This window comes from Xyrauchen texanus, chromosome 15, assembly GCF_025860055.1.
Source record: "Xyrauchen texanus isolate HMW12.3.18 chromosome 15, RBS_HiC_50CHRs, whole genome shotgun sequence".
NCBI lineage: Eukaryota > Metazoa > Chordata > Actinopteri > Cypriniformes > Catostomidae > Xyrauchen > Xyrauchen texanus.
Window position 1 is genome coordinate 24,941,740 of NC_068290.1, and position 22,323 is coordinate 24,964,062.

Here is a 22,323-nt window from a genome sequence, read left to right on the forward strand (position 1 = left end):
GACAGTGAAACTAAACAGGCACCACATGTGACTTCAGATGTAAAAGTTAAAGTGGAGATTTAGAGTGAAAAAAGGACTTACATTTTTATCTATTTCTCACCCGCACCTTAGAATCATATTGCTTCTAAATATATATACATTTAACCAAATGTTTTACTTCCTAAGAAATTAATAGGAATTTTAATACATAAAAAACTGTTTCATTCTATATGAAGAGGGTCCCCTTATGTTAGAATCACATGACCAGCCACTGCTGACTTGATCTCAGTAATCACCCAGTTACTGGACACTCACTTGTGGAATAAATGAATCATTGCTGACTGGGAATAATCCATTTCTGCAATGGCATCAGTAACTAAAAACTATTATTTTTGAATGATGCTACATCTAGGTCCCTAGGTGTCAGTGAAAGTACAAGACAACATATTCAAAATATTGAGTGCACCATCAAGTCATGGAACGTTTTCACAATAAATAAATTATTCTAAACTCAGAATATTTAATTTCTAGATATTACTTCTACAGTAAAACTTGCTAGCCACAGTGCTGTTTGATTTGCAAGTAAATCATCATTTTGATTAGGTTAATTTCAATGAAAAGGTCAAACTTAAGGTTAATGATTCACGTAATTGAATCAGTTGGAAACAAAATGACTTTTAAAATGTATTTTATAATCACAAATGACTGGAAAGGTAACGGAACCTTATTGGTTTGGTGTGGGAATCCTGAAAGTGTGTGACAAAAAAAACAAAAAAAAGACATTTGAAGACTGAGGAACCCCAATCACTAAAAGAGCATCCCCAGTTTTATTTAATATTCAAGACATTTTACGATACAATTTTCATTTATAATTACAGTGCTCACAAAATAGGTTACAAATGGATAGAGAAAGGGGCAAGAAATTGTTTTTTTTGAGTCCCATCCCTGGAGATTCTCTCAAAGGAAACAAACAGATGTCACAAAAGTGACAAACCTGAGCATCAACAAATTTCCAACCTTCATTTTCATCAACCTTTAAATAGGCAGGCAGCCAGCCAATGCCAATAATTTAAAAAGAATCTCTTTATCAAACTATTCATACAAACAAGTAATCCCATCACAATTAGACAAACAGCTAACTCTATAAACACCTCCCTGCAGAACTCTGACTTAAATGTACCGGCTTGTAACTCCTTTTGACCTCTGTCCTCCAGTGCTCTTCCTGTCTTTCTCACTGTCTGTCGCTCTCTACAGTCTCCAGGGAGATCGGAACTCAGAAATGGGGAGTGGAGTGCAGTGTGTTGTCTCAAAGTTTCGCATGTACTTTCGTGCCTGTGAGATAGACAAGGAATGTCTGGTCAGGTCAATGATGTCTAAAAGTGTCAGCATTAAGGGATACATTTTTTTTTGTATTCTGATAGTAAAAAAAATGTGTACTAAAGAGTACTGCCACATTGCATTGTGATTATTTGAAGGCCCTTTAAGCAATAGTTAACACAAAAATAAAAATTCTGTCACCATTTACTCACCAAACCCATACAACTTCTCTGGTGCACGAAAGGAGATATTAGTCATAATGAGATCATCAGTAACCATTCACTTTCATTGTATAGAATTAAATATGCTATGAAAGTGAATGGTGACTAAGGCGGTCAGTCCCTAACATTCTGCCAAGCATCTTTTTTTATTCCAGGGAAGAAATTCATAACTGGTTTGGTGAGTAAATTATCTTGAATTTTAATTTTTTGGGTGAACTATAACTGAGCTATCGATGAACTATGGTTTGACCAATCAAAAGTGCTTAATGGTATTTTACATTTATGCATTTGGAAGACGCTTTTATCCAAAGCGACTTACAGTGCACTTATTACAGGGACAATTCCCCCGGAGCAACCTGAAGTTAAGTGCCTTGCTCAAGGACACAATGGTGGTGACTGTGGGGATCGAACCAGCGACCTTCTGATTACCAGTTATGTGCTTTAGCCCACTACGCCACCACCACCACTCCGTATGTGCAGGAATGTGGTTAAGTACACTAGAGTGCTTGGTAGTATACTACTAAATATTTAGATCCATAGTTATGAAGCATAGTTGACTACTTAGAACATTAGTATTTTAATCACTAGGTATATTCAGCTTTATTGTAACATACCAAGAATAGAGCAAGCTGCCTTCTACCTTCGGGTGCCATGTCCTCACCTAAAACATAAGAGTCAAGTTTAGATATCTGACAGTGAAATCTTTGTCTTTGCGTTTTATCAACAAAGACTGTAGCATGGCCAGTCATAGCAGGGACAATCACTGTCAAAATCATTTGTTTCTAACACAAACCAACCCACTTGAGTTCTTGGAATGAGTTGTATTACAGTACAAGTTGGTTATGTTAACACTAGAGATCAGTTATATGAAGGGCTTACCAACACTCCAGGGGAACAGTGTCTCTCTATCGGTCTGATAGGACTGCAGCACAGACAAGCACCAATCATCGTCTACCTCATAACCAGAGTTAACAGATTCTGAGAAACAAAGGGAATATATTACTCCATTGTAAACACTAATAAAAGCACAAACAAATGGAGGTAACAGAAATTACATAGGTTGAACCCTTATAGATATTCTGGATGATATTAAAGGGATAGTTCACCAAAATTCAAATAAATGTAGCATAAAAGTAATCCATATGACTCCAGTGGTTAAAATTGTCAGCAGAAGTGATATGATAGGTGTGGGAAAGAAACATACATATTTAAGTCCTTTTTTAATATTGATCTCCACTTCAAAAAAGGATTGAAGTTTAGATCTGTTTCTCACCCAAAGTGACTACATCACTTCTGAAGACATATTAAACCACTGGAGTCATATAGATTACTTTTATGCTGAATTTATGTGATTTTTTTAGAGCTTTACAGGTCTAGTCACCATTCAATTGAATCGAGAAAATCTTTGTGTTCAGCAGAAGAAAGTCATACACATCTAGAATAGCATGAGGGTGAGTAAATAATGATGAATAATAATGAGCTATCCCTTTAACAACCTGTACATCATAATTATATTCACCTTTAGTTTCATGGTTCAACGAGTATTATGGGCAATATTTTAAATAATATTGATATTCATCATTAGAAATTGATCAACTATGTAAACTTACCTTCTTCTATTTGTGTCCCTGCTGCAAGCCACTGCCTGACTGCCCTGATAGCATCATCTGTCATTACCTTAGGATACCTGAGCGATACAGAGATGAAACAAAATAAAGGAGGAACTGAAATATCTGTAAACCCAGTAAAATCTGCGGTAGACGTAAAATTATTAGCCAGTTTGTGTGATATCAAATCAGACCTGTACTGGAGTAGTTTGAGTAGCAAGTCATTCCCTCTGTTGGACATGATGTCTTCTGGACCCCTGTGTCAAAATGCAATGCAGCAAAATCATATCAGTTCATGTTTTTGACACTAGCATGAATGTGCTTATTTCATCTTGGATAACTCACGTGGTTGTGATGATTTCATCTTTGGTTCTTCTGATCAATAACACTGGTCCCTGGTACCTGAAATGAGAACCAATGTCTTTAGATGGGGCTGGTGCCGACGTTTACAAAGGCAATGCTTTCTGCTTTTTCCCATTTTTAATGACAGACAGTTTTGAAGTAGATGATGAGGAGAAAAAGAAATGTCAGACCCAAACTAGGGTCACCCTCACATAAGCATTATCAACATATGTATATGACGTTCAATGTTGTGTGTATATTAAAGAACAACAGTTATTCACTTTTGTTCTACTTGGTAATTGGTTATCTGTTCTTTAATATCAGATCTACCGATACAGACCCATCAAATGGTGCCATTTAAGAAATGGGACCCAACAAACAGGACAAAAACAGTGTTCACAAGTAAATTATTTTGCTTGTTTATGTATTGTTTGCACAAATTACTCCAGAATCAAATTGTTTAAACTTAAGTCATTGCACAAAGATGAAAATAACTATTTAGATCACAAAACAATTTTCCATAAAATAATAATAATCACCATTATCATTTTTTAAAATTAATAAAATATTCATCGTGCATACAATTTTATTTTTGTAGTGTGATTTTTAAGTTACTGTATAAAAAAATGTATCCATGTATTGATTATCAGACATTTAAATACATTTGCATCGATATTAGTACATACGTGTACTATTTATGAGAGGATGACTAACTTGCAAAGCTGTTCTGCATTGTTCAGGTTCATGTACTGCCTAATTGTGTGGGTCACCAAGGGTCCTGTGGGAATGGAAAGAGAAGAACGTGCATCAGTGACTTTGGGTCTCATTACACTACTGTCTGAAACAGTGTCTGGAATCTGGAGAGGAGATCAAGATAACAACACTTACTCCAACTGTTTGGCATGACCTTCAGAGCAAGGGGTAAAAGGTCATCAAATGAGGCATCTAGAACCAGAGCTTGGATCTCTGGGTATGACATCACGGCCCAACTGGCTAAAATAGAGAGAGACATTAATATGGGGGCTATTTAAAGAGATAAGAAGATACAGCTGCCTATGGGAACACAATGAAACCAATTGACTCATTGTATGTTGTGGTGGTGGTTAATTCCAAGTTTTTAGTTTGCAGATGTGAGTGCTTGATTGCATTTGTGTGGTGTTTGTGATTGTTTACCTGTAAAGCCCCCTATTGACCAGGCATACACGATAATATCACTCAACTGGAAACCCAGTTTGTGCACTGCAAATTGAATGACAATGTCCATCGCATTGGCCTCGTTTTGAGGAAATGGAACTCCCTGAAAGTATATAAAAGAAAGTACACTCTTATTAATACAGTTCTACAGTTCCAGAGTCAGACTCTCCTCAAAGTACATAAAAAAACCTTGTGCACCACAGACTGTCACCTATTTTACATTTCAGCTAAAACACAACTATTAACAGACAGACAAAACCAGAGTCTCCAGTTGACAGTCCATTAGCTGTGTGGGGTCATAACAAGATCAGAGTGTGATTCACTTACTGTACTGCCGCCAAACCCTGGGTGATTCCAGCCCAACACTGAGTATCCACCTGTAAGAAGAAGACAGTGAATGCTCAATCAAACTGAGTTTCAAATGCATAAAATATAACACAAATTGAGACAAACATTTACCCAGTTTTTATAAAGTCATTAACCTAAGATAATAAAGATGTGATAAAATAGAATATACAAGTTATAAATTAAGAATTCCATGCTAAGATGATCATGACATGTTAGTCTAGTAGTATTATTTTTGCAAATACTAATATACAAATAAACTAAGCAAAATTGCGACAGAGTTTGACAGCTTGTGATCACATGTGCTTTCACTGAATTAAAAAGAACAGCCTGGAATTTCTAAAATATATTTACTAAATGACACATGAATCCCAAGCACCATGATGGTGAGTTTTGAGTGGAATACCACTTTAAAGAAAATGATCCTCACAACCTGCAACTTAATTAGACTGATCAAATTTAGACATGTGAAAGGGTGATTTTTTTTGGACCTACAAGTTAATTATTAAAGATACAAATTATTACTATTAATTACTATATTATTTTTGGAAGAACTCATCCACTTTGAAAAGACATGTTGGTTCTTCATGTACCTTCCAATGGTGTGTTCATGCAGCCAACCTCATAGAATCCAGCATTTCCCTCACAGCAGATCACCTGTGATAAAGAAACATTCAATATTACAACAGCATTGAACTTTTTAAAACCTCTTTGAATTCAAATGCACAATCCAGAAAAAATATTATTATTAAAATTATTATTAATATGTCGAAGGGTTGGCACTCTCAGGAATATGTAATAATTAATTTTTATTCTTTATCTTTATGTTAATGCGAAAAACCACCATAAACGGATGTGACAGTTTCCATGTGATAAGGGAAACGATTCAAAACTAGGGCTGTCGATTTAACACATTAATTCAGTGCGATTCATTTTATTAGAAATAACGCTTTAAAAAAAATAACGCAATTAATCGCAATGACCGTAATAAGGAAGATTCCTGTGAAATGTAAGCTTGTAGTACCACCTGTTTACTCCAGAGGGCAGTAAGTGAAACTTCAGCTGTATGGCAATGCGCAGTTTATACAGTGAATAAAACAATCCTTCAGCAGGAAGCACAACACAAACATGCGTTACGTTCTTTTGTTCAAAACACTTGATGGAGCACAAATTTGAACTAAAGGAGCGTACACACTGCCAGTGACTCCATCCCATTCATTTTCAATGAGAGCACAGCGACTTCCGGCGACACAAGCTGTCGCGACCGTTGGCGACTAGATGTGGGCGTGTCCAGGGACGCGACAAATTTGAGACAAGTTCATCTTTATTCAAATGAAGAGCGACTAACGGAAGCGACAGCCAATAGGAGAGAAGACGGGAGAGCTCACGTGATCCTTCTCTCTCTCTCAGCTCCTGCAGTAACGGAAAGATGGATGAAAGGATAATTCTTGCTGTTAGCAATTTTCCAGTGCTCTATGATATGGATATGGTATATCCTGCCGCAGCTCTTGCACCAGCCGGTGGTACTCACCGTGCTGACTCCGAGATTTAATGGTTTTGTGTAGCCGGTATGGCAAATTGCACGCCTTGTTTCTCATTCATCTTTGATATAAAGCATTTTATGTAATGATTCCATTTATATTTAGTCTTTTCCCTCCAAAATGTTTGCTTTTAGCACCAAGAAAAGCAATTTGCTGTCAAGAGCAATGGAATGACATCCGTGACAAAGTCTCTGGCAGTGTGAACGCAGCTTAAGGGATCTCAAGATATGTTCTAAGTATTAAACTGTATTTAACTTGACACAGTGACCTAAAAATGTTATGTTTATGACGCAACGCACCAGAGATGCTACACAAGCAAGTCTGACGCAGGTGGTCATTGACGGGTCCTTAAACAAGCCCTCATAATAAATCTCCAACTGATTGACAAATTCACTTGTGAAATGGATTGCTGTGAACTGTATGCCAATGATTGACTTATGATCAATAATATGGTAGTAAACAATACATTGTATTCTAAAGCCGCTTTTTATATTGTCTTATCAATGATGAACTCTTCTGCTACAAGAATGTAATGCATTTTAATTATCTGAATATTTAATTATTTTTTTTTAGATATATTTAAAGATAACTATGTATAATTATTTCATCATTATATATTGAATTATAATTATGGGCTTTCGCAGCAAATATTTGTATGTGTGATTAATTAATAGGGACACCATGTAATTAATTTGATTAAAAATTTTTATCGATTGAAAGTCCTATTCAAAACGCTTTGAAACAAGCAAACTTTGACTTCTGAGACATCGGTATAACATCCATTAATGCTGGATGATTGACTGAATTAAGATTGAAATCGCAATATGGCCTTCTGTGATTACTAATCCTTAAAATGCTGCGTTTCTGCCTTCAGCACTTCTGTAAACATTGTGCAAGGGCGCCCTCTAGTGGTCTGGATGGTATTATCTATTTTAGCACTTTAGTATAGGATTTAGAAGGGGGTTTTGTTCCTTTGGTTAAAACGTTTTATATTTCCACATTTCTGTGGAATTGCCCAACATATGCATAGTATGAATTTGTAATGTTATATCATACACAGTACATATACAGACCGACACAACAACATTGGCTCAACCAAAAGCATGAGTTTGTGGTGGGATTATCTGTTAGTTTGACCAATGGCAAAAGAAGGGTGTATTGAGAAGGCTTTTTGAACTAGTTTATGTGAAAGGTTTCATTTGCTCTTAGAGTGAGTAGTAAACATCCCCTTCTTCCCTCCATTGAACTCCAGCTCTTACCAAAGTTTTGCCAGTTGTTCCTCCCACTCTCCTCCGGTCAACAAACATGGTGTCAATCTCATTCCCATCACAAGCCACCAGTTTGTTCCGCTGACCTTCATACTGAGCACAACAGCACAGAGTTAACAGGGGTGATAGTGTTATGTAGATTATATGACACATTGTGTTGTAAAACTCAAAATTGAAATGCTGTGAAACTGTTCCACTTGGAAAGAGCCTGGCTTGACACTGGTGTGTAACTTTCCTCATCCAAGAAAGGACTTTTGCACTGGCTTTCTTGCAGCCTGGGTCTGTAGTCATCTAAGTAGTTAGTAGTTACACATTTTCAGCTAACGGCCAATGAGGAAGGGTGTATATTATTAAACATCTAAATGAAAATGCTAGTTAATAAAAGTTTGTGTGAGGTTAGCTTAAGGGGTTAGGTGATATAAATTATTATTAGCTCAGTATAAAAACAATAAAAGTCAATGAAAAGTCTCCACAATAATAAGAAAGAAAAAAAAACTTGTGTGCACGTTACCTCTTCTACAAGTCTGGCTTGGCCTTGCTGTAACATGGGTCTCATTGCCTTCTGCAGCAGACCGACCGAGCCCGGGTAGAGCATTCTCCGGCCGAATGAGTGGACTATTAGATAACTACACAAAACAAACACATATGTGAGGCATGATATGGTGTTAAGGTTTGTTTGTGAACCTATGATGTGGTATAATACTGAGGTATATGTATATCTATGTATAACGTGGTATTTATGGCAGTGTTGAATAGCCTTATTATCTAAACCTTAATGTGTGTTACCTTAAGATGTAGCATGGTGTTTTATATGTGTGCAAACACATGGAATGGTTTGTATGTGTTTGTAAGTATAACCTTAATAGCAATTTTTTCCATTGTAGATGCACTATGAGCTATGTGTGTTACCTTAAGATGTGACATGGCACTGTGCGAACTGAACTCAGTACACTGTCTGCTGCTCCTCTGTGTTTTGGTTCTGGCCTTAGCAAGGACACACCATCTTTAGACAGCTTACTGGAGACACAGGTGTGTAGAATAATATTAGGAGCATGCAATGACCTCCAAGTTACAATGACATCCCATGAAATCAAAATGAGAGTATTGTGGCTTTAGTTCATGTCTGTTAGCTTTGAGGCCATCTATACACTAGTGCAGTGGTTCTACCTTTCTGACTCCAAGAAAATATTGGAAGGCCCCCACATGTAGTCTATTAGATTTTTATATAATAAAATATTTCCTTAAAACTTGTGATTCCAGAAATGTCTAGAACTGTATATTGTTCATAAAAAGCAAGCTGTTGAAGGGAGTAATTACATTTTTAGCATTTTCAGTTAAGTTGACTTATAATAATTATATAAACATTATAATAATCTATCATATTTGAAGAGATCTTGAGGCCCCCCTGGAAGTGTGCAGGGGCCCACTAGTGGGTCCCGAACCCCAGGTTGAGAACCACTGCACTAGTGTTCTCCTAAACACTGGCAAAAACTAATAGCCGATATAAACACTAATATTTACAGCCTTACATAAAATAGATATGTTTTGTCTTAAAAAAAATATTTTATTTTTTTTATCCCCCTTTCACGCCAATTTGGAATGCCCAACTCCCATTACTTAGTAGGTCCTTGTGGTGGCACGGTTACTCATCTCAATCCGGGAGGTGGTGGACTCAGTTGCCTCCGCTTCTGAGACAGTCAATCTGCGCAATTTATCACGTGGCTTGTTGTGCATGACACCACAGAGACTCCCAGCATGTACCACACTTACCACATGCCCCATTGAGAGAGCGAACCACTAGTCGTGACCACGAGAGGTAACCCCATGTCACTCTACCCTCCCTAGGAACCGGGCCAATTTGGTTGCTTAGGAGACCTGGAGTAAATTTTTATTTTTTGTCCAATCTAATGTTCTCTAGAATGAGAATGGCAAGCTGCAAATCATAGTTCATGACTGTGATGTACACTAATGTCTACTGGTTGATAGAAATTCAACAACAAAAAAATGGAATGAGCCTTTTAATATGTCCACCCTAACTTCCTGTTTCAAAAGGAAATACTTTACATAAACACAGGAAAGATACTGTGCTCGTCAAGCCATTTCACAGGGTCTTTAAAGCAAATTGAAACAGGGAGAGAAAGAGAGACCGGTTTCACTTACGGCCTACTAATTTCTTTCCAGCTGAAATCTGCAGGCCAATGTTTGAAGTCAAAGTCAAAGCATGCCAGTTTCTTCTGCAGGGGACATATCAGGAAAACATCAATTGAATGTGCCCAAAATGTTATAAACAAGGCTCTGTGGAAATGTTTCTATGGCACTGCTACTGTCTTACCTTGTTGCTAGGTGTGTGGTTCTTCCTGGTCTCCTCCAGTATGATGGTAAACTGAAGGTACTCTGGGTTTCTACAGCGCCCCCATCCTAAAATCATTACAAACAAACACATATCATGTTGAATATATCAAGTATTAAATATTATTGTACAATGTAGTGAACACTAAACTACAAACATTTAAAATTATATTAATCAAACAAATATTGATGAGTTTTTATAGTACATTAACAACCAAAGTCAAATGGAACATTGTGTCACCTCTCAAACAGGCCATTCCCAGCAGACAAATAAGCGCTGTGCCAACATACTGACTGAGAGGAATCAGCTTACTGGTGCAGATGTACCCTATAGCAAAAAAAAACTTATTCATTTTAATGAGCTCAGTTCAATAGTCTACAATAGCCTGCTGCATTATTAATGCTTCATTTGAAATTTAACAAAGCACACACAAGTTTATAACAATGCATTATTACTCTGCAGATATAATCTGTAATATAACTTATATAAAGCTTACTTTATAATTTAAACAGTAATGTATTAATATTATGTAAAGTTGCCTAGTTATTGCAGGTCAAGTAATTACATGATCATTATAAATGTATAAGGCCATCATCAACATGTTTATGGCACACACTCTCTTGTGCAAGGTAAAAACAATATCTAACACAAGAACAGAACAACACAGACCACAAAATACTCCATTAACTCTATTAATAAGATCATTAAAATATAATAACCCACCCATGGAATTGATGTAAACAAAGTAAAGTGGAATATACCACATTAAGCACAGCACATCTCATGAAGAAACAGAACATCGGTATTCCTTAGGAAAATTAGACCATCTGAACATTGCTGATACTTCTTATGAGACAATCTAAAAATACCTATAGCACTGCTGTGAGAGAATTAGCCCATGACTCATTGGATAAGATTATACCCGTTTACCATAATAATAACACTGAACCAATCACTACATAAAAAAAGCTGCATATGGAAATGTGTGATTGTATGCATATTATTTCCCTATTAATCCGGTCAGTTTAATGTTATTATACAATATGCTTGTTCAAGGCAAGAGAAGTCCTTCCCTCTCTCTGATGATCACATGTAAACATACAGTACAATTTTAACAAAATGTCATATTTTGATTACAGAGATGTAGATAAACCATGTATAAGGAATGTCATAAAATATCGATATAACGATTATTGATCGCTATATTATTTATTGATATATTTTGAGGCATCGATATATTAAAATTAGCCAACATTTAAATTAGAAGCACAATTTGCATGCTTTCCAATTCACTCAGTTAGCCTCTGTTTAACACTCTGGTGTAATAGCATTGGGAGACCACAAGAGAGCGATATACCATTTACTGAAGAGCACACACACACACACACACACACACACACACACACACAGGGACGAGCTGAAGCAGCACAGGAGATGGTTTTGGTACTACAATGAGTTTGCAGGTTAGTTAAATTGTTGCAACTGCACAAACTGAACGATTAGAAATGGCAACTTTTATTATGCAATTTATCATCATTGTAACCTTTCTGTCAAACCACAAAACTACATACTTGTAAAAAAAACATTGTGTAGGCTATATGAAAGATGCATGCTCACAATAAATCATGCAGTGATGGCTAGAGTAAATAATCTTAGTCCTTTGATAATGATTTGGGTCAAAATACATGGAAAACTATGCGTGTTGCACTCCGTGGCACTGCACAATGTTGACGCTGAGTGTTGGTGTTGTGTACATTTTGTACAAAATAAATAATTATTTCTAATTTTAGAGCTCGCCCAGTCGTCCACCAGACACATCCAGTATGTGACCCCCTTTAACTTACCCTGCCGCTCACACTTTATTAAAGTTGCATTGAGAAATGTGTCTGAAGAGACAAAAACTATTTTGCAACAAGCAGCCCTATTTATATCTGAAAGAAATCCCTATATATATATCAATAATCATCGGGAAGATCTTCCGATTATCAATGCATGAAAAAAGCATCGATCCAAAGCCTACCACATATTCATCTTACTGGAAGTGTACTGCATTTTCACACATAAAAATAGCTATACAATATACGACACCATGTGTTTGTGTATTTTACCTTTCCTGTAGAGATAGCAGAGGAGCAGTGGGGAACTGTAGTATGACAGAGACCACAGCATAGAGGCCTGAAGGACAACATAAGGGCCTGTGATTACACTGACTGTACATTATAAAACAACCCTGTAAACATTGTGAAAACTAGTCAACATTAAAGGGATAGTTCACCTAAAAAATTATAATCATGTCTCACTATATGACTTTCTTTCTTCTGTGGAACACAAAGTAGGTGTTAGGCAGACAACATAAGTCTCCATTCACTTTCATAGCATCTTTTCTATGTAATAAAAGTGAATGAAAGTGTCAATGAAACATCATCACAGTAATAATTACATACCCATCCAATGATGCTGTCTGTGTGCCTCTCCAAACCTCTGGGCTGATAATTCCAACCCTGCACAAAAGAAAGACAAATGAATTATTATATTAATTATTCAGTAAGTCGTTATTGAAACATGTGGCATAATACCTCTATCATAGCATCAATGTGCTACTTCCTCTCTTGTCCACAATGGCAGTTAACTCACCTGTCATTTCACCATTACTGTAGCTTGCAACTTACTGTCAATGAATGAGTCTGACAACACAGTGAGCTGCCTATCTAGACAGTGGGTCCATTAAAGGCGCATTCTGAACGTCAGAATCAAATCGAATTTTAAGCTTGACAAAAATGTTGTCTATGCAGACAGCTCGCTCTGTTTTGAGACAATACTACACTTCCACACGTTCGTGCAAGAATTATCTTGCCGTCATTTTAAAGGCTACGGGTCTGTTGGAAGGGAAGGGAAGGGAAGGGAAGGGAAGAGGTCATACCCTCCGCTCCGCTCTACCGTCGGCTCGGGTTTGGTCCGGTGAACGGTGGATCCGCTGCAGATTGGGCCCAAAAAGGCACCGGAGCCATGTCCAGACAGCCATTGTCACCACGGTAAGCATCTACGGCGGCCTACCAGGCTCATAAGTGTCACAATCGCGAATGCGAAAAATAAAACGCGCCTATTTACGTCACAGATCTGAGGCCCCTGATGCTCAATGAGGTCAACGCTGAAGCTTTATTGCCTTTATTTCTTTTCAGTAAAACCAAGTTGTGCCTCCTGTTCGGATCACAGCCTATAATATGGATGTGGGGGTCTTTTACCTAAATAACCTCTTACTTATTGTACAGTAATTATAAATCTTTTTATTTAATCACCTTGAACAAAACTGTACATAAGAAATATATACCTTCTCTCAAAATAAGTGTGATAATGTCACGTATTTTCATTAGCTACTGTACATACATTTGCCAAATTTTTATAGATCAAATTGCCTCAAAATCAATAGACATTACATGAGATCTCAGGGACCAATTTATTATTATTATTATTATTTATTTATTTATTTTGTAGTGCATAGTGACAAACAGCTGTTTATGAAAGTGCTGTTGCAGTTTTTTTTTTCATCTTTAGTTTTTTGAGGGAGAAAATAAAATCAAAAAGGCCTTTAGCCCTGCTGTACCCTACTACAGAAAACCTCTGGTCTCTTGATATTAGAGTCACAAATAGAGCATCTTAGACTAATTGAAGGAGACCTCATTTTTAGTTTATTTATTATTAAGTAACAATTAGAGGAATTATCATGCCATTATCAAAGGATAGAATCATGTTTAATAGGGAGACGGTTTATATTACTGCCTTTTTGTACATTTTCATACAATCTAAAAAAAAATATTAACAGATTGTGATTAGTGAATATGTAAGTAGAAAACAGCAATAACTGTTTGTGATTCACCACGTTACAAGCTACAGTCTCTTATGACATTTTTATATTTACACACTCACCATCTCACACATTTTGAATATGCCTATACAGTTGTTTTATTTCATACACAGTTGTTTATTTTAGCATCCATTAAATATGTTGAATAAACTTAGCCACAGCACTGGTTGTATCTGAAATGAGAAAGCACACACACACATAGTGGAGGAAAATATTAGCCACAAAGAGAGCATATGAACAATAACAAGCTTGCATCATGTCCCCTGCATAGGTGTAACAAAGCACAAATACTTTGTTACTGTCCTTAAGTAAAATAGTTTCATATTTGTACTTTACTTGAGTATAGCTATTTCTTTGGACTTTTACTTTCATTTCACTACATTTTGAAGAGAAAATGTATACCTTTACTCTGATAAATTTCTCCAGACCTTTTCATTACTTTTGCGACATAACACCAATAAATAAATTAATAAATAAGAGCTGTACATGCAAAAATGCCTGCATATCGGGGATAGTGATGTGTGATTCATTGAAAGAATAATTTAGTTGAATCTTTTACATTTTATTCCTTAAACTGAACAAAAAGATTAAAAAGCGATCTGAATGATTCGTTTTGCGAATCATGAATCTGAATCAAAATCAAAAGTGAAGCGCAGGCCAGATTATGTGTTCCGTCATCTGTCTCTTCTGGTGGAGACAAGAAACTTCTCATGTAAGTTTAAATTTGTTTTTTGAATAATTAATTTGATAAGTTTAGGCTTAAACATTCTGAAAGCTGTGAAATAATGTGAAATAATAAAGTTATGTACAATCAGTCTTCTGCCTTTCCAGGTGACCTGTTTGAATAAAAGTAAATTGCATGCGTTTACATTTTACATTTAACCAAGGTGTGATGTGTATGAATAATTACTCTAACAGTGCTCAGGAAAATGTCCAACAATATTTAGTTTTATGAAGTTGGATGATTGGTCTTTGCCTAAGCAAAACGACTCGGTTACTAACATAACCTCGGTTCCCTGAGAGGAGGGAACGAGTATTGCGTAAGTAGCTTACGCTATGGGAAAACTCCGTTTCTCGAGAAATATTGAAGTCTTTATGTAAAACGCATTGCAGCTGCACAGCATACAGCAATGAGCGAGGCAGCTCGGTCATTGGCTGTGCTGCGGCAACTTGCTCGAACCAATGACGGGGCGACTCTGAACGCGCGCATGCTTTTTCTATGTATTGATATGCATAAAAAATCCTCTAAGTCAGTCAGAGACGGACCTATAAAGGAGGAGATAATGCTCAGCATATACATACTCCGGTCCATTCTACAGTCAGGCTGATAGAATGTTGGAATGCAATGAGGGGACCTGTAGGTTCTAAAACCTGATAAATGTCGAAGGCGAGGCCCAGCCTGCCGCCGCACAAATATCTTCAATGGGTATCCCACTCGACCACGCTCACGAGGAGGCCATGCTCCTCGTAGAGTGAGCTCTGACGCCTAAGGGGCATTGAAGGCCCTTGGCTTCATAAGCCAGCGCTATAGCATCCACTATCCAGCCGATATTCTTTGCTTTGAAACTGCGAGACCTTTAGTGCAGCCGCCAAAGCATACTGAATAATTGTTCCATCTGTCTGAACGGGCAGAACGCTCCAAATATACTCTGAGCGCCCTGACCGGGCAGAGTAAATTTACGCCGCTCAGTCCGGCTGGGGACGATAGCGCTGCCAGAGATATCACCTGTACTCTGAAGGGTTTGGAGAGCACTTTAGGAATATACCCGTGCTTTGGCCTAAGGACAACTCTGCAGTCGTTAGGTCCAAATTCCAGGCAAGCAGCTTGATGACAGCGCTGCAGGTCGCCCACTCTCTTGACTGAGGCGAAGCCAGCAAGAGCGCAGTTTTGAGCGAGAGCTGTTTAAGGTGCACGGTTCAGAGAGGTTCGAGCGGGGCACTCTTGAGTGCGTCCAGGACCGTGGGCCAGATCCCAGATCGGCACGAAGGGGGCGAGGGGGTTCATCCTCCTAGCCTCTTAGGAAACTAATGATTAGGTCGCTTTTCCCTAATGAACGCCCTTATCAGGATTGTGTGACGCCGCTATGGCAGCCATATAGACTTTGAGCGTGGAGGGTGTGCGCCCGCCTACAGCAGCTCTTGCAAAAAGGCGAGTACACTTGGTATCTCGCGACGATTTGGGGTTCAAGCTCTTGGTATCACACCAGTCACTGAAAACGCTCCACTTTTGGGCATATAAGTGTCTCGAGAGGGCGCCAGGCCTCGCGGATGGTTCTCAAATCTCCACTGGGGAGGTTCTCGGAACCCGCTGAGGGGCCATGCATGGAGGGCCCACAGATCGGGCGGGATGAAGAATCATCCCGCTGGCCTGCCTGAGGAGGTCTAGCCTCAGCGGAATCGGCCATGGGGCAGATTGCATCATCTGCATCAGTTCTGGAAACCACGTCTGGTTTTTACAGAGAGGGGCTACCAGGAGCACTGCACATTTCACTTCCCTGATCCGACTGATGACCTGAGGTAGCATCGCGATCGGGGGAAAAGCATACAAGGGGCGGCTCGGCCAGACAGTGCGCATTTTCCCTGGAGGCGAAGAGGTCGACCTCCGCCTTGCCAAAGGTTTGCCATAACCACTGAACCGTCAGGGGGTGGAGAGACCATTCTCCTGGGAGAACCTTGTCTCTGGACAGCATGTCCGCTCCCTGGTTCAGGACGCCTGGCACATGCGCTGCTCTCAGCGAGCGCAAGTGGTGCTGTGACCATGAGATGAGCTCCCTGGCCATAGAGTGCAGGGAGCTCGACCTGAGTCCACCCTGGCGATTTATATACGATACTACCGGTCATGTTGTCCGCTCGACCAGGACGTGTTCGCTTTTCAGGTACGGAAGCAGGGCTCTGAGAGCCAAGGCGACCGCTTCATTTCCAGACAGTTTATATGTAGGCGCTTTTCCGGTTTGACCAAAAGGCGGAGACAGGCCTGCCCTCGTAAAGGGCCCCCATCCTATTTTGGAGGCATCTGTCGTGATCATTTTTCTCCGTGTGTTCACGCCCAGACTCATGCCGGTTCGATACCAGTCGACGGCTTTCCAGGGCATCAGGGCTTTTATACAGCCGTGATTTGCTCTGATTAAAAAGTGGCCCGAGCGCCACGCTGCGGAGTGGGGGACACGGCTCTTGAGCCAGCGTTGGAGAGGACGCATGTGCAACAATCCTAGCTGGAGTACAGCTGATGCCGAGGCTATGAGACCGAGCATCCTTTGAAATCGTTTGACGGGGCGCGCGCGCCCGGTCTGAATGATGTTGCAAGGCGTAGAATAGAGAGTGCGCGCTCTGATGAGAGGCGCGCCGTCATCTGCACTGAGTCTAGCACTATTCCCAGAAAGGAGATATTCAGGAGATATAGCACGCTCTTTGCAAAATTGATTCTCAGACCCAGGCATTCTAGATGGCTGATAATCCAAGATCTGTGCGTCGTTAACTGACTCTCTGATTGTGCTATGATTAGCCAATCGTCGAGGTAATTCAGTATTCGCGACTCCCGCTGTCTCAGGGGGAAAGTGCTGCGCCCATACATTTCGTGAATGTACAGGGGCCAATGATAGGTCGAATGGTAGTACTGTGTACTGGTATGACTGTCCCTCAAAGCTTAATCTCAGAAAAGGCCTGTGATGAGGCGCTATCGAATGTGAAAGTGTCTTTCAAATCCACTGATAGAAACCAATCCCCGGGCTAAATTGCGCGAGGATATGTTTGGTCGCTAACATTCTGAACGAGCTGAATCATTAAAGCTTTGTTCAGATGTCTGAGATCTAGGATGGGGCGGAGGCCACCGCCCTTTTCGACGAGAAAATAGCGGCTGTAAAAACCTGCCTCAGCTCATAGAGGAACAGTTTCTATAGCTCTTCTCTATTAGTTTGAGCACCTCGCGCGTGAGAACATGTGACACATCTCTCCTCACTTTCGCTCGACCACCGCTGAAAAGCCGGATGGTCTCCGAGCTGAATTGAAGTGAGTAACCGTGGTTTTATTATGTTCAAAACCCACTTCGCATGTCGGGGATTTTTTCCCAGGCTTTTGCTCGCACAGATATGGGCTGAATGCTGGCTGGGGGCGTGTCGCAGTGACGTATGGGCCCCACCGGCAAATTGCCTTGTGCTAACACTGAGCTTACAGCTGTCAGAGGTGCGGGCGCGAGCTGAGCAGCCTTGTTGAGTGCCGAGTGCAGGGGTGCGTGTGAGATTACAGGCACGCGCGCTATCTCCGAAATGCTCGCAGCATGAGCTGGAGAAATGTTTGAAACTGTATGGACAGTGTTTTCGGGTGGGGGTGCATACATCGTAATAGGCACACGCGCCACTGTCATAAAGCTTCCCGCTCTTAGCGGGAGTTTTAGCTCGCTGCGTCGCATCCGTGATGCTTGCGCATGAGACAGAGAAATGTTTGAAACTGTATGGGCAGTGCTTATGGGTGGGGTGCATATACCATAGTAGGCACGCCGCCACTTTCATAAAGCCTCCGCCATGGGCGGGGGTTTTTGGCTATGCATACAGTGTTTGTGTGTAGGGGTGCATGCAGGACAGCAGGCACGCCGCTACCTTTATAGTATTTCACGCTTTTACTGGGGAAGTGTTTATAACTGTGGGAACAGTGCTTGCGTGTAGTGGTGCATACATGACAATAGGCACACGATCTACATATATGGTGCGTCCAGCTGGAGCTGGGGAAGTATTTGGCACTGTTTGGACAGTATTGATACGTGGGAATGCGACTTTAGTGTGGACACGTGACCCCTTAGTGACACACGCAGAAAATGACTCTTTTTGTGATTTTTGTGTGTCGCCGTTAAAACGGCGTTTGATTGCAGGTGAGCGAGTTCTGTGACTGGCCCATTGACTGCTGTACAGACATTTCCAGCCGCCTGTAAGGGGACTGGGTAAAGTTTCACATGTTTTAGAGAGAGTGGTCCGGCTTTTGCGAGACACGCACTCTCTCTTTTTCTTGCTATTGCTAGGAAGACTTACGAGGCTCCGGGTTCAGCATGATCTTGGGCCGAGGACCCCGTTGCTCAGGTGGCTTCCTTCGGTTAGCGGAATGCGAGCGGCGTCGAGCGTCCGTTTCAGGTCTGCTCTTTGGCTGGGAGACGGGAGGCGCCGCCCTGGCTCGCTGCTGCTGCTGAGGTGGTCTCTGGCGGCTCTGAGACGAGCTTGAGCGCTTGGGCAGGAAGTGACGCATAGCCTGCGAATCCTTCCGAGCTTCAGTGAAGCGTTCAGCAAACTCTTTTACCGCCGGTCCGAACAGGCCGCTTGGAGCGATAGGTGCGTCAAGAAATGCCGCCTTATCCGCGTCCTTCATCTCTGTTAGCGTCAGCCACAGATGGCGCTCAAGGACAGTCAGGTTAGCCATGGCCCGGCCGATGGATTGGGCGGTGGCCTTTGTGGCTCGCAGGGCTATGTCAGTGGCGCTGCGCAGGTCCTTGAAAGCCTCAGGTTCAGGTCCGACTCGTCCATGGTGCGGAGAAGTTTGGCCTGATAAACTTGTAGAACAACCATGGAATGAAGCGCTGACGCAGCTTGGCCGGCGGCAGCGTATGCGCGGCCGGCGAGAGCTGAGGTAGATCGGCAGGGCTTCGAGGGATGAGAAGCTTTGGCTTTCCATCCAGCGGTGGAGGGTGGGCACAGATGGTTGGCCACAGCCTCCTCGAGGGGCGGGTTCCTCAGTAGCCTCTTTCTATCACGCCGCCCACTGAGGAGAGCGAGGAAGAGAAAGAAGGCTTCAGGCGAAGCAGAGTGCGGGGCTTTCCACGACTTTGTGAGTTCGTCGTGAACTTCGGGTAAGAAAGGGAGGGTCTCTGTCGAGGGCCTGCCGGCGCTCTGCAGGAACCACTCGCCCAGCCGGCTGCGGGCGGGTTCTTCCGGAGAAGACCAGTCGAGCCCGAGGTCTTCCATGGCTTTGGACAGGATGCGGACGATCACAGAGTCCATGCTGGTGCCCGTGCTCGTGTCCGCTAATGTCGACGGCGCGGGGTCGAAGGCCGAGCCCGGCCAGTCGTCGGATGCAGCGTCAATATAAAGGCTGTCATCCTTTTCACCGTCTTCCCCTGATGCGCCGAATGAGACGAGACCCACCGCTCTGATGGAGGGGTGCTGGTCCGTCTGCGTGAAATGGACTGGCGGCGGGGAGATCTTGGGTAGTGGTGAAGCACGCGGGGACTGGCCCGGCGTGATGTCACTGAATTCCGCGTGCTCTGGCAGCCTCTGTGAACGGCGCTTTTTCTTGCGTGGCTCGAACGGAGGGGACGGCAGCATGGTGGAAGCAGGCTCGTTTGCGGCGAAGGCGGCAAAGCGAAGCGCGCTACCGGCGAGGCCCAGGGAGACACATTCGGGCATCCGCCCTGAATGAGAGCAGCTTCTGCGTGGTCAGGTCCCAGGCAGCGAAGTGCAGATAACGTGATGGTCCCCGCCAGGAAGAGGGCCTCTGCACGAGGCGCAGGTTAAAGGCATTTGGAACAACGCTCGAAAATTGCTCTTTTACTTAAATCAAAAGCGCCGCAGAGGCTAACACTTGTAAGTAAAAAAGGATATCAGTGATGCGCGCCGGATGGCGTAGCAGAAGGCTTCAAGGCGGCTGAAGGCGCCGGCGTCCTCTTAGCAGTCCTGCTGTAGGCTTGTCAACGGCGGGCGAAAAGACTCCAACAATCCGGAGGATCCAGCGAAGAGAAGGTCTTCGCTGAAGGAGATTAAATCTAAAGAACTCTCATGACGGGGCGCCTTATATATGGCCCTAGCCACGCCCATCTTGGCGGGCTCTGAGCGCACGAGCGCGAAGCGCGCGCCCATTGGTCACGCGGTCAGAGTCGCCCCGTCATTGGTTTGAGCAAGTTGCCGCAGCACAGCCAATGACCGAGCTGCCTCGCTCATTGCTGTATGCTGTGAAGCTGCAATGCGTTTTACATAAAGACTTCAATATTTCTCGAGAAATGGAGTTTTCCCATAGCGTAAGCTACTTACGCAATAGGAGAGACCTCTCGAGAAGGAACTAGTTTTCTTGTGGTTGCTAAAGTGTTATATTTGCTTTGTAGCATATTTATGCTACAGTATGTGCTTACTAGGGTTTTTTGGATGGTTGCTAGGGCATGTTATACTGTTGTCAAGGTGATCTGCAGTGTGTTTTAGCGCATTGTTACAGTATGTGGTTGCCAGGTTTTTACTATGCTGTTGTTAAGTTGTTTTAACTCTGTTTTTAGCACATTGCTCTTGCAGTTGCCAGGGTGTTCTGGATGGTTGTCAGGTTGTTGCTATGCTGTTGTTAAGTTGTTATAACTCTGTTTTTAGCACATTGCTATACAGTTGCCAGGGTGTTCTTGGTGGTTGTCAGGTTGTTGCTATACTGTTGTTAATTTCTTTTAACTCTGTTTTAAGCACATTGCTCTACAGTTGCCAGGGTGTTCTGGATGGTTGTCAGGTTGTTGCTATGCTGTTGTTAAGTTGTTTTAACTCTGTTTTTAGCACATTGCTCTGCAGTTGCCAGGGTGTTCTAGCTGGTTGTCAGGTTGTTGCTATGCTGTTGTTAAGTTATTTTAACACAGTTTTGAACACATTGCTCTGCAGTTGCCAGTGTGTTCTAGCTGGTTGTCAGGTTGTTGCTATGCTGTTGTTAAGTTCTTTTATCTCTGTTTTTAGCACATTGCTCTGCAGTTGCCAGGGTATTCTGGGTGGTTGTCAGGTTGTTGCTATGCTGTTGTTAAGTTGTTATAACTCTGTTTTTAGCACATTGTTATACAGTTGCCAGGGTGTTCTTGGTGGTTGTCAGGTTGTTGCTATGCTGTTGTTAATTTCTTTTAACTCTGTTTTAAGCACATTGCTCTGCAATTGCCAGGGTCTTCTGGGTGGTTGTCAGGTTGTTGCTATGCTGTTGTTAAGTTGTTTTAACTCTGTTTTTAGCACATTGCTCTGCAATTGCCAGGGTCTTCTGGGTGGTTGTCAGGTTGTTGCTATGCTGTTGTTAAGTTGTTTTAACTCTGTTTTTAGCACATTGCTCTGCAGTTGCCAGGGTCTTCTGGGTGGTTGTCAGGTTGTTGCTATGCTGTTGTTAAGTTCTTTTAACACAGTTTTGACCACATTGCTCTGAAGTTGCCAGGGTGTTCTAGCTGGTTGTCAGGTTGTTAGTATGCTGTTGTTAATTTCTTTTAACTCAGTTTTAAGCACATTGCTCTGCAGTTGCCAGGGTGTTCTGGATGGTTGTCAGGTTGTTGCTATGCTGTTGCTGAGTTGTTTTCTGTGTTTTTAGCACATTGCTCTGCA

At 41.6% G+C, this 22,323-nt stretch overlaps 1 protein-coding gene across 1 annotated transcript; it reads right to left on the reverse strand.

Annotated features, from left to right (window-relative positions):
* Positions 1-745: 745 nt before the first annotated feature.
* LOC127656014 (phosphatidylserine lipase ABHD16A-like) lies at positions 746-13,301 on the reverse strand. Its single transcript, XM_052144133.1, has 20 exons — positions 13,085-13,301; positions 12,609-12,665; positions 12,273-12,339; positions 10,405-10,491; positions 10,147-10,232; positions 9,975-10,048; positions 8,724-8,831; positions 8,326-8,440; positions 7,806-7,907; positions 5,599-5,662; positions 4,988-5,037; positions 4,640-4,763; positions 4,355-4,459; positions 4,181-4,244; positions 3,470-3,526; positions 3,319-3,381; positions 3,128-3,204; positions 2,397-2,495; positions 2,132-2,178; positions 746-1,311 (listed from the first exon to the last, which is right to left on the reverse strand). The coding sequence occupies exons 1-20, from the start codon at positions 13,202-13,204 to the stop codon at positions 1,228-1,230; spliced, it is 1,650 nt and encodes a 549-aa protein (XP_052000093.1). The 5' UTR covers positions 13,205-13,301; the 3' UTR covers positions 746-1,227.
* Between the last annotated feature and the right edge of the window lie 9,022 nt (positions 13,302-22,323).

Coding starts and splice junctions, on each gene's coding strand:
- LOC127656014 (XM_052144133.1), bottom strand. CDS start 13,204: ATGCTTACCGTGGTGACAATGGCTGTCTGGACATGGCTCCGGTGCCTT. Junction 12,340..12,608: donor CAGACAGCATCATTGGATGG/GTATGTAATTAT, acceptor GTTGTCCTTCAG/GCCTCTATGCTGTGGTCTCT. Junction 5,038..5,598: donor CATGAACACACCATTGGAAG/GTACATGAAGAA, acceptor TTCTTCTTACAG/GTGGATACTCAGTGTTGGGC.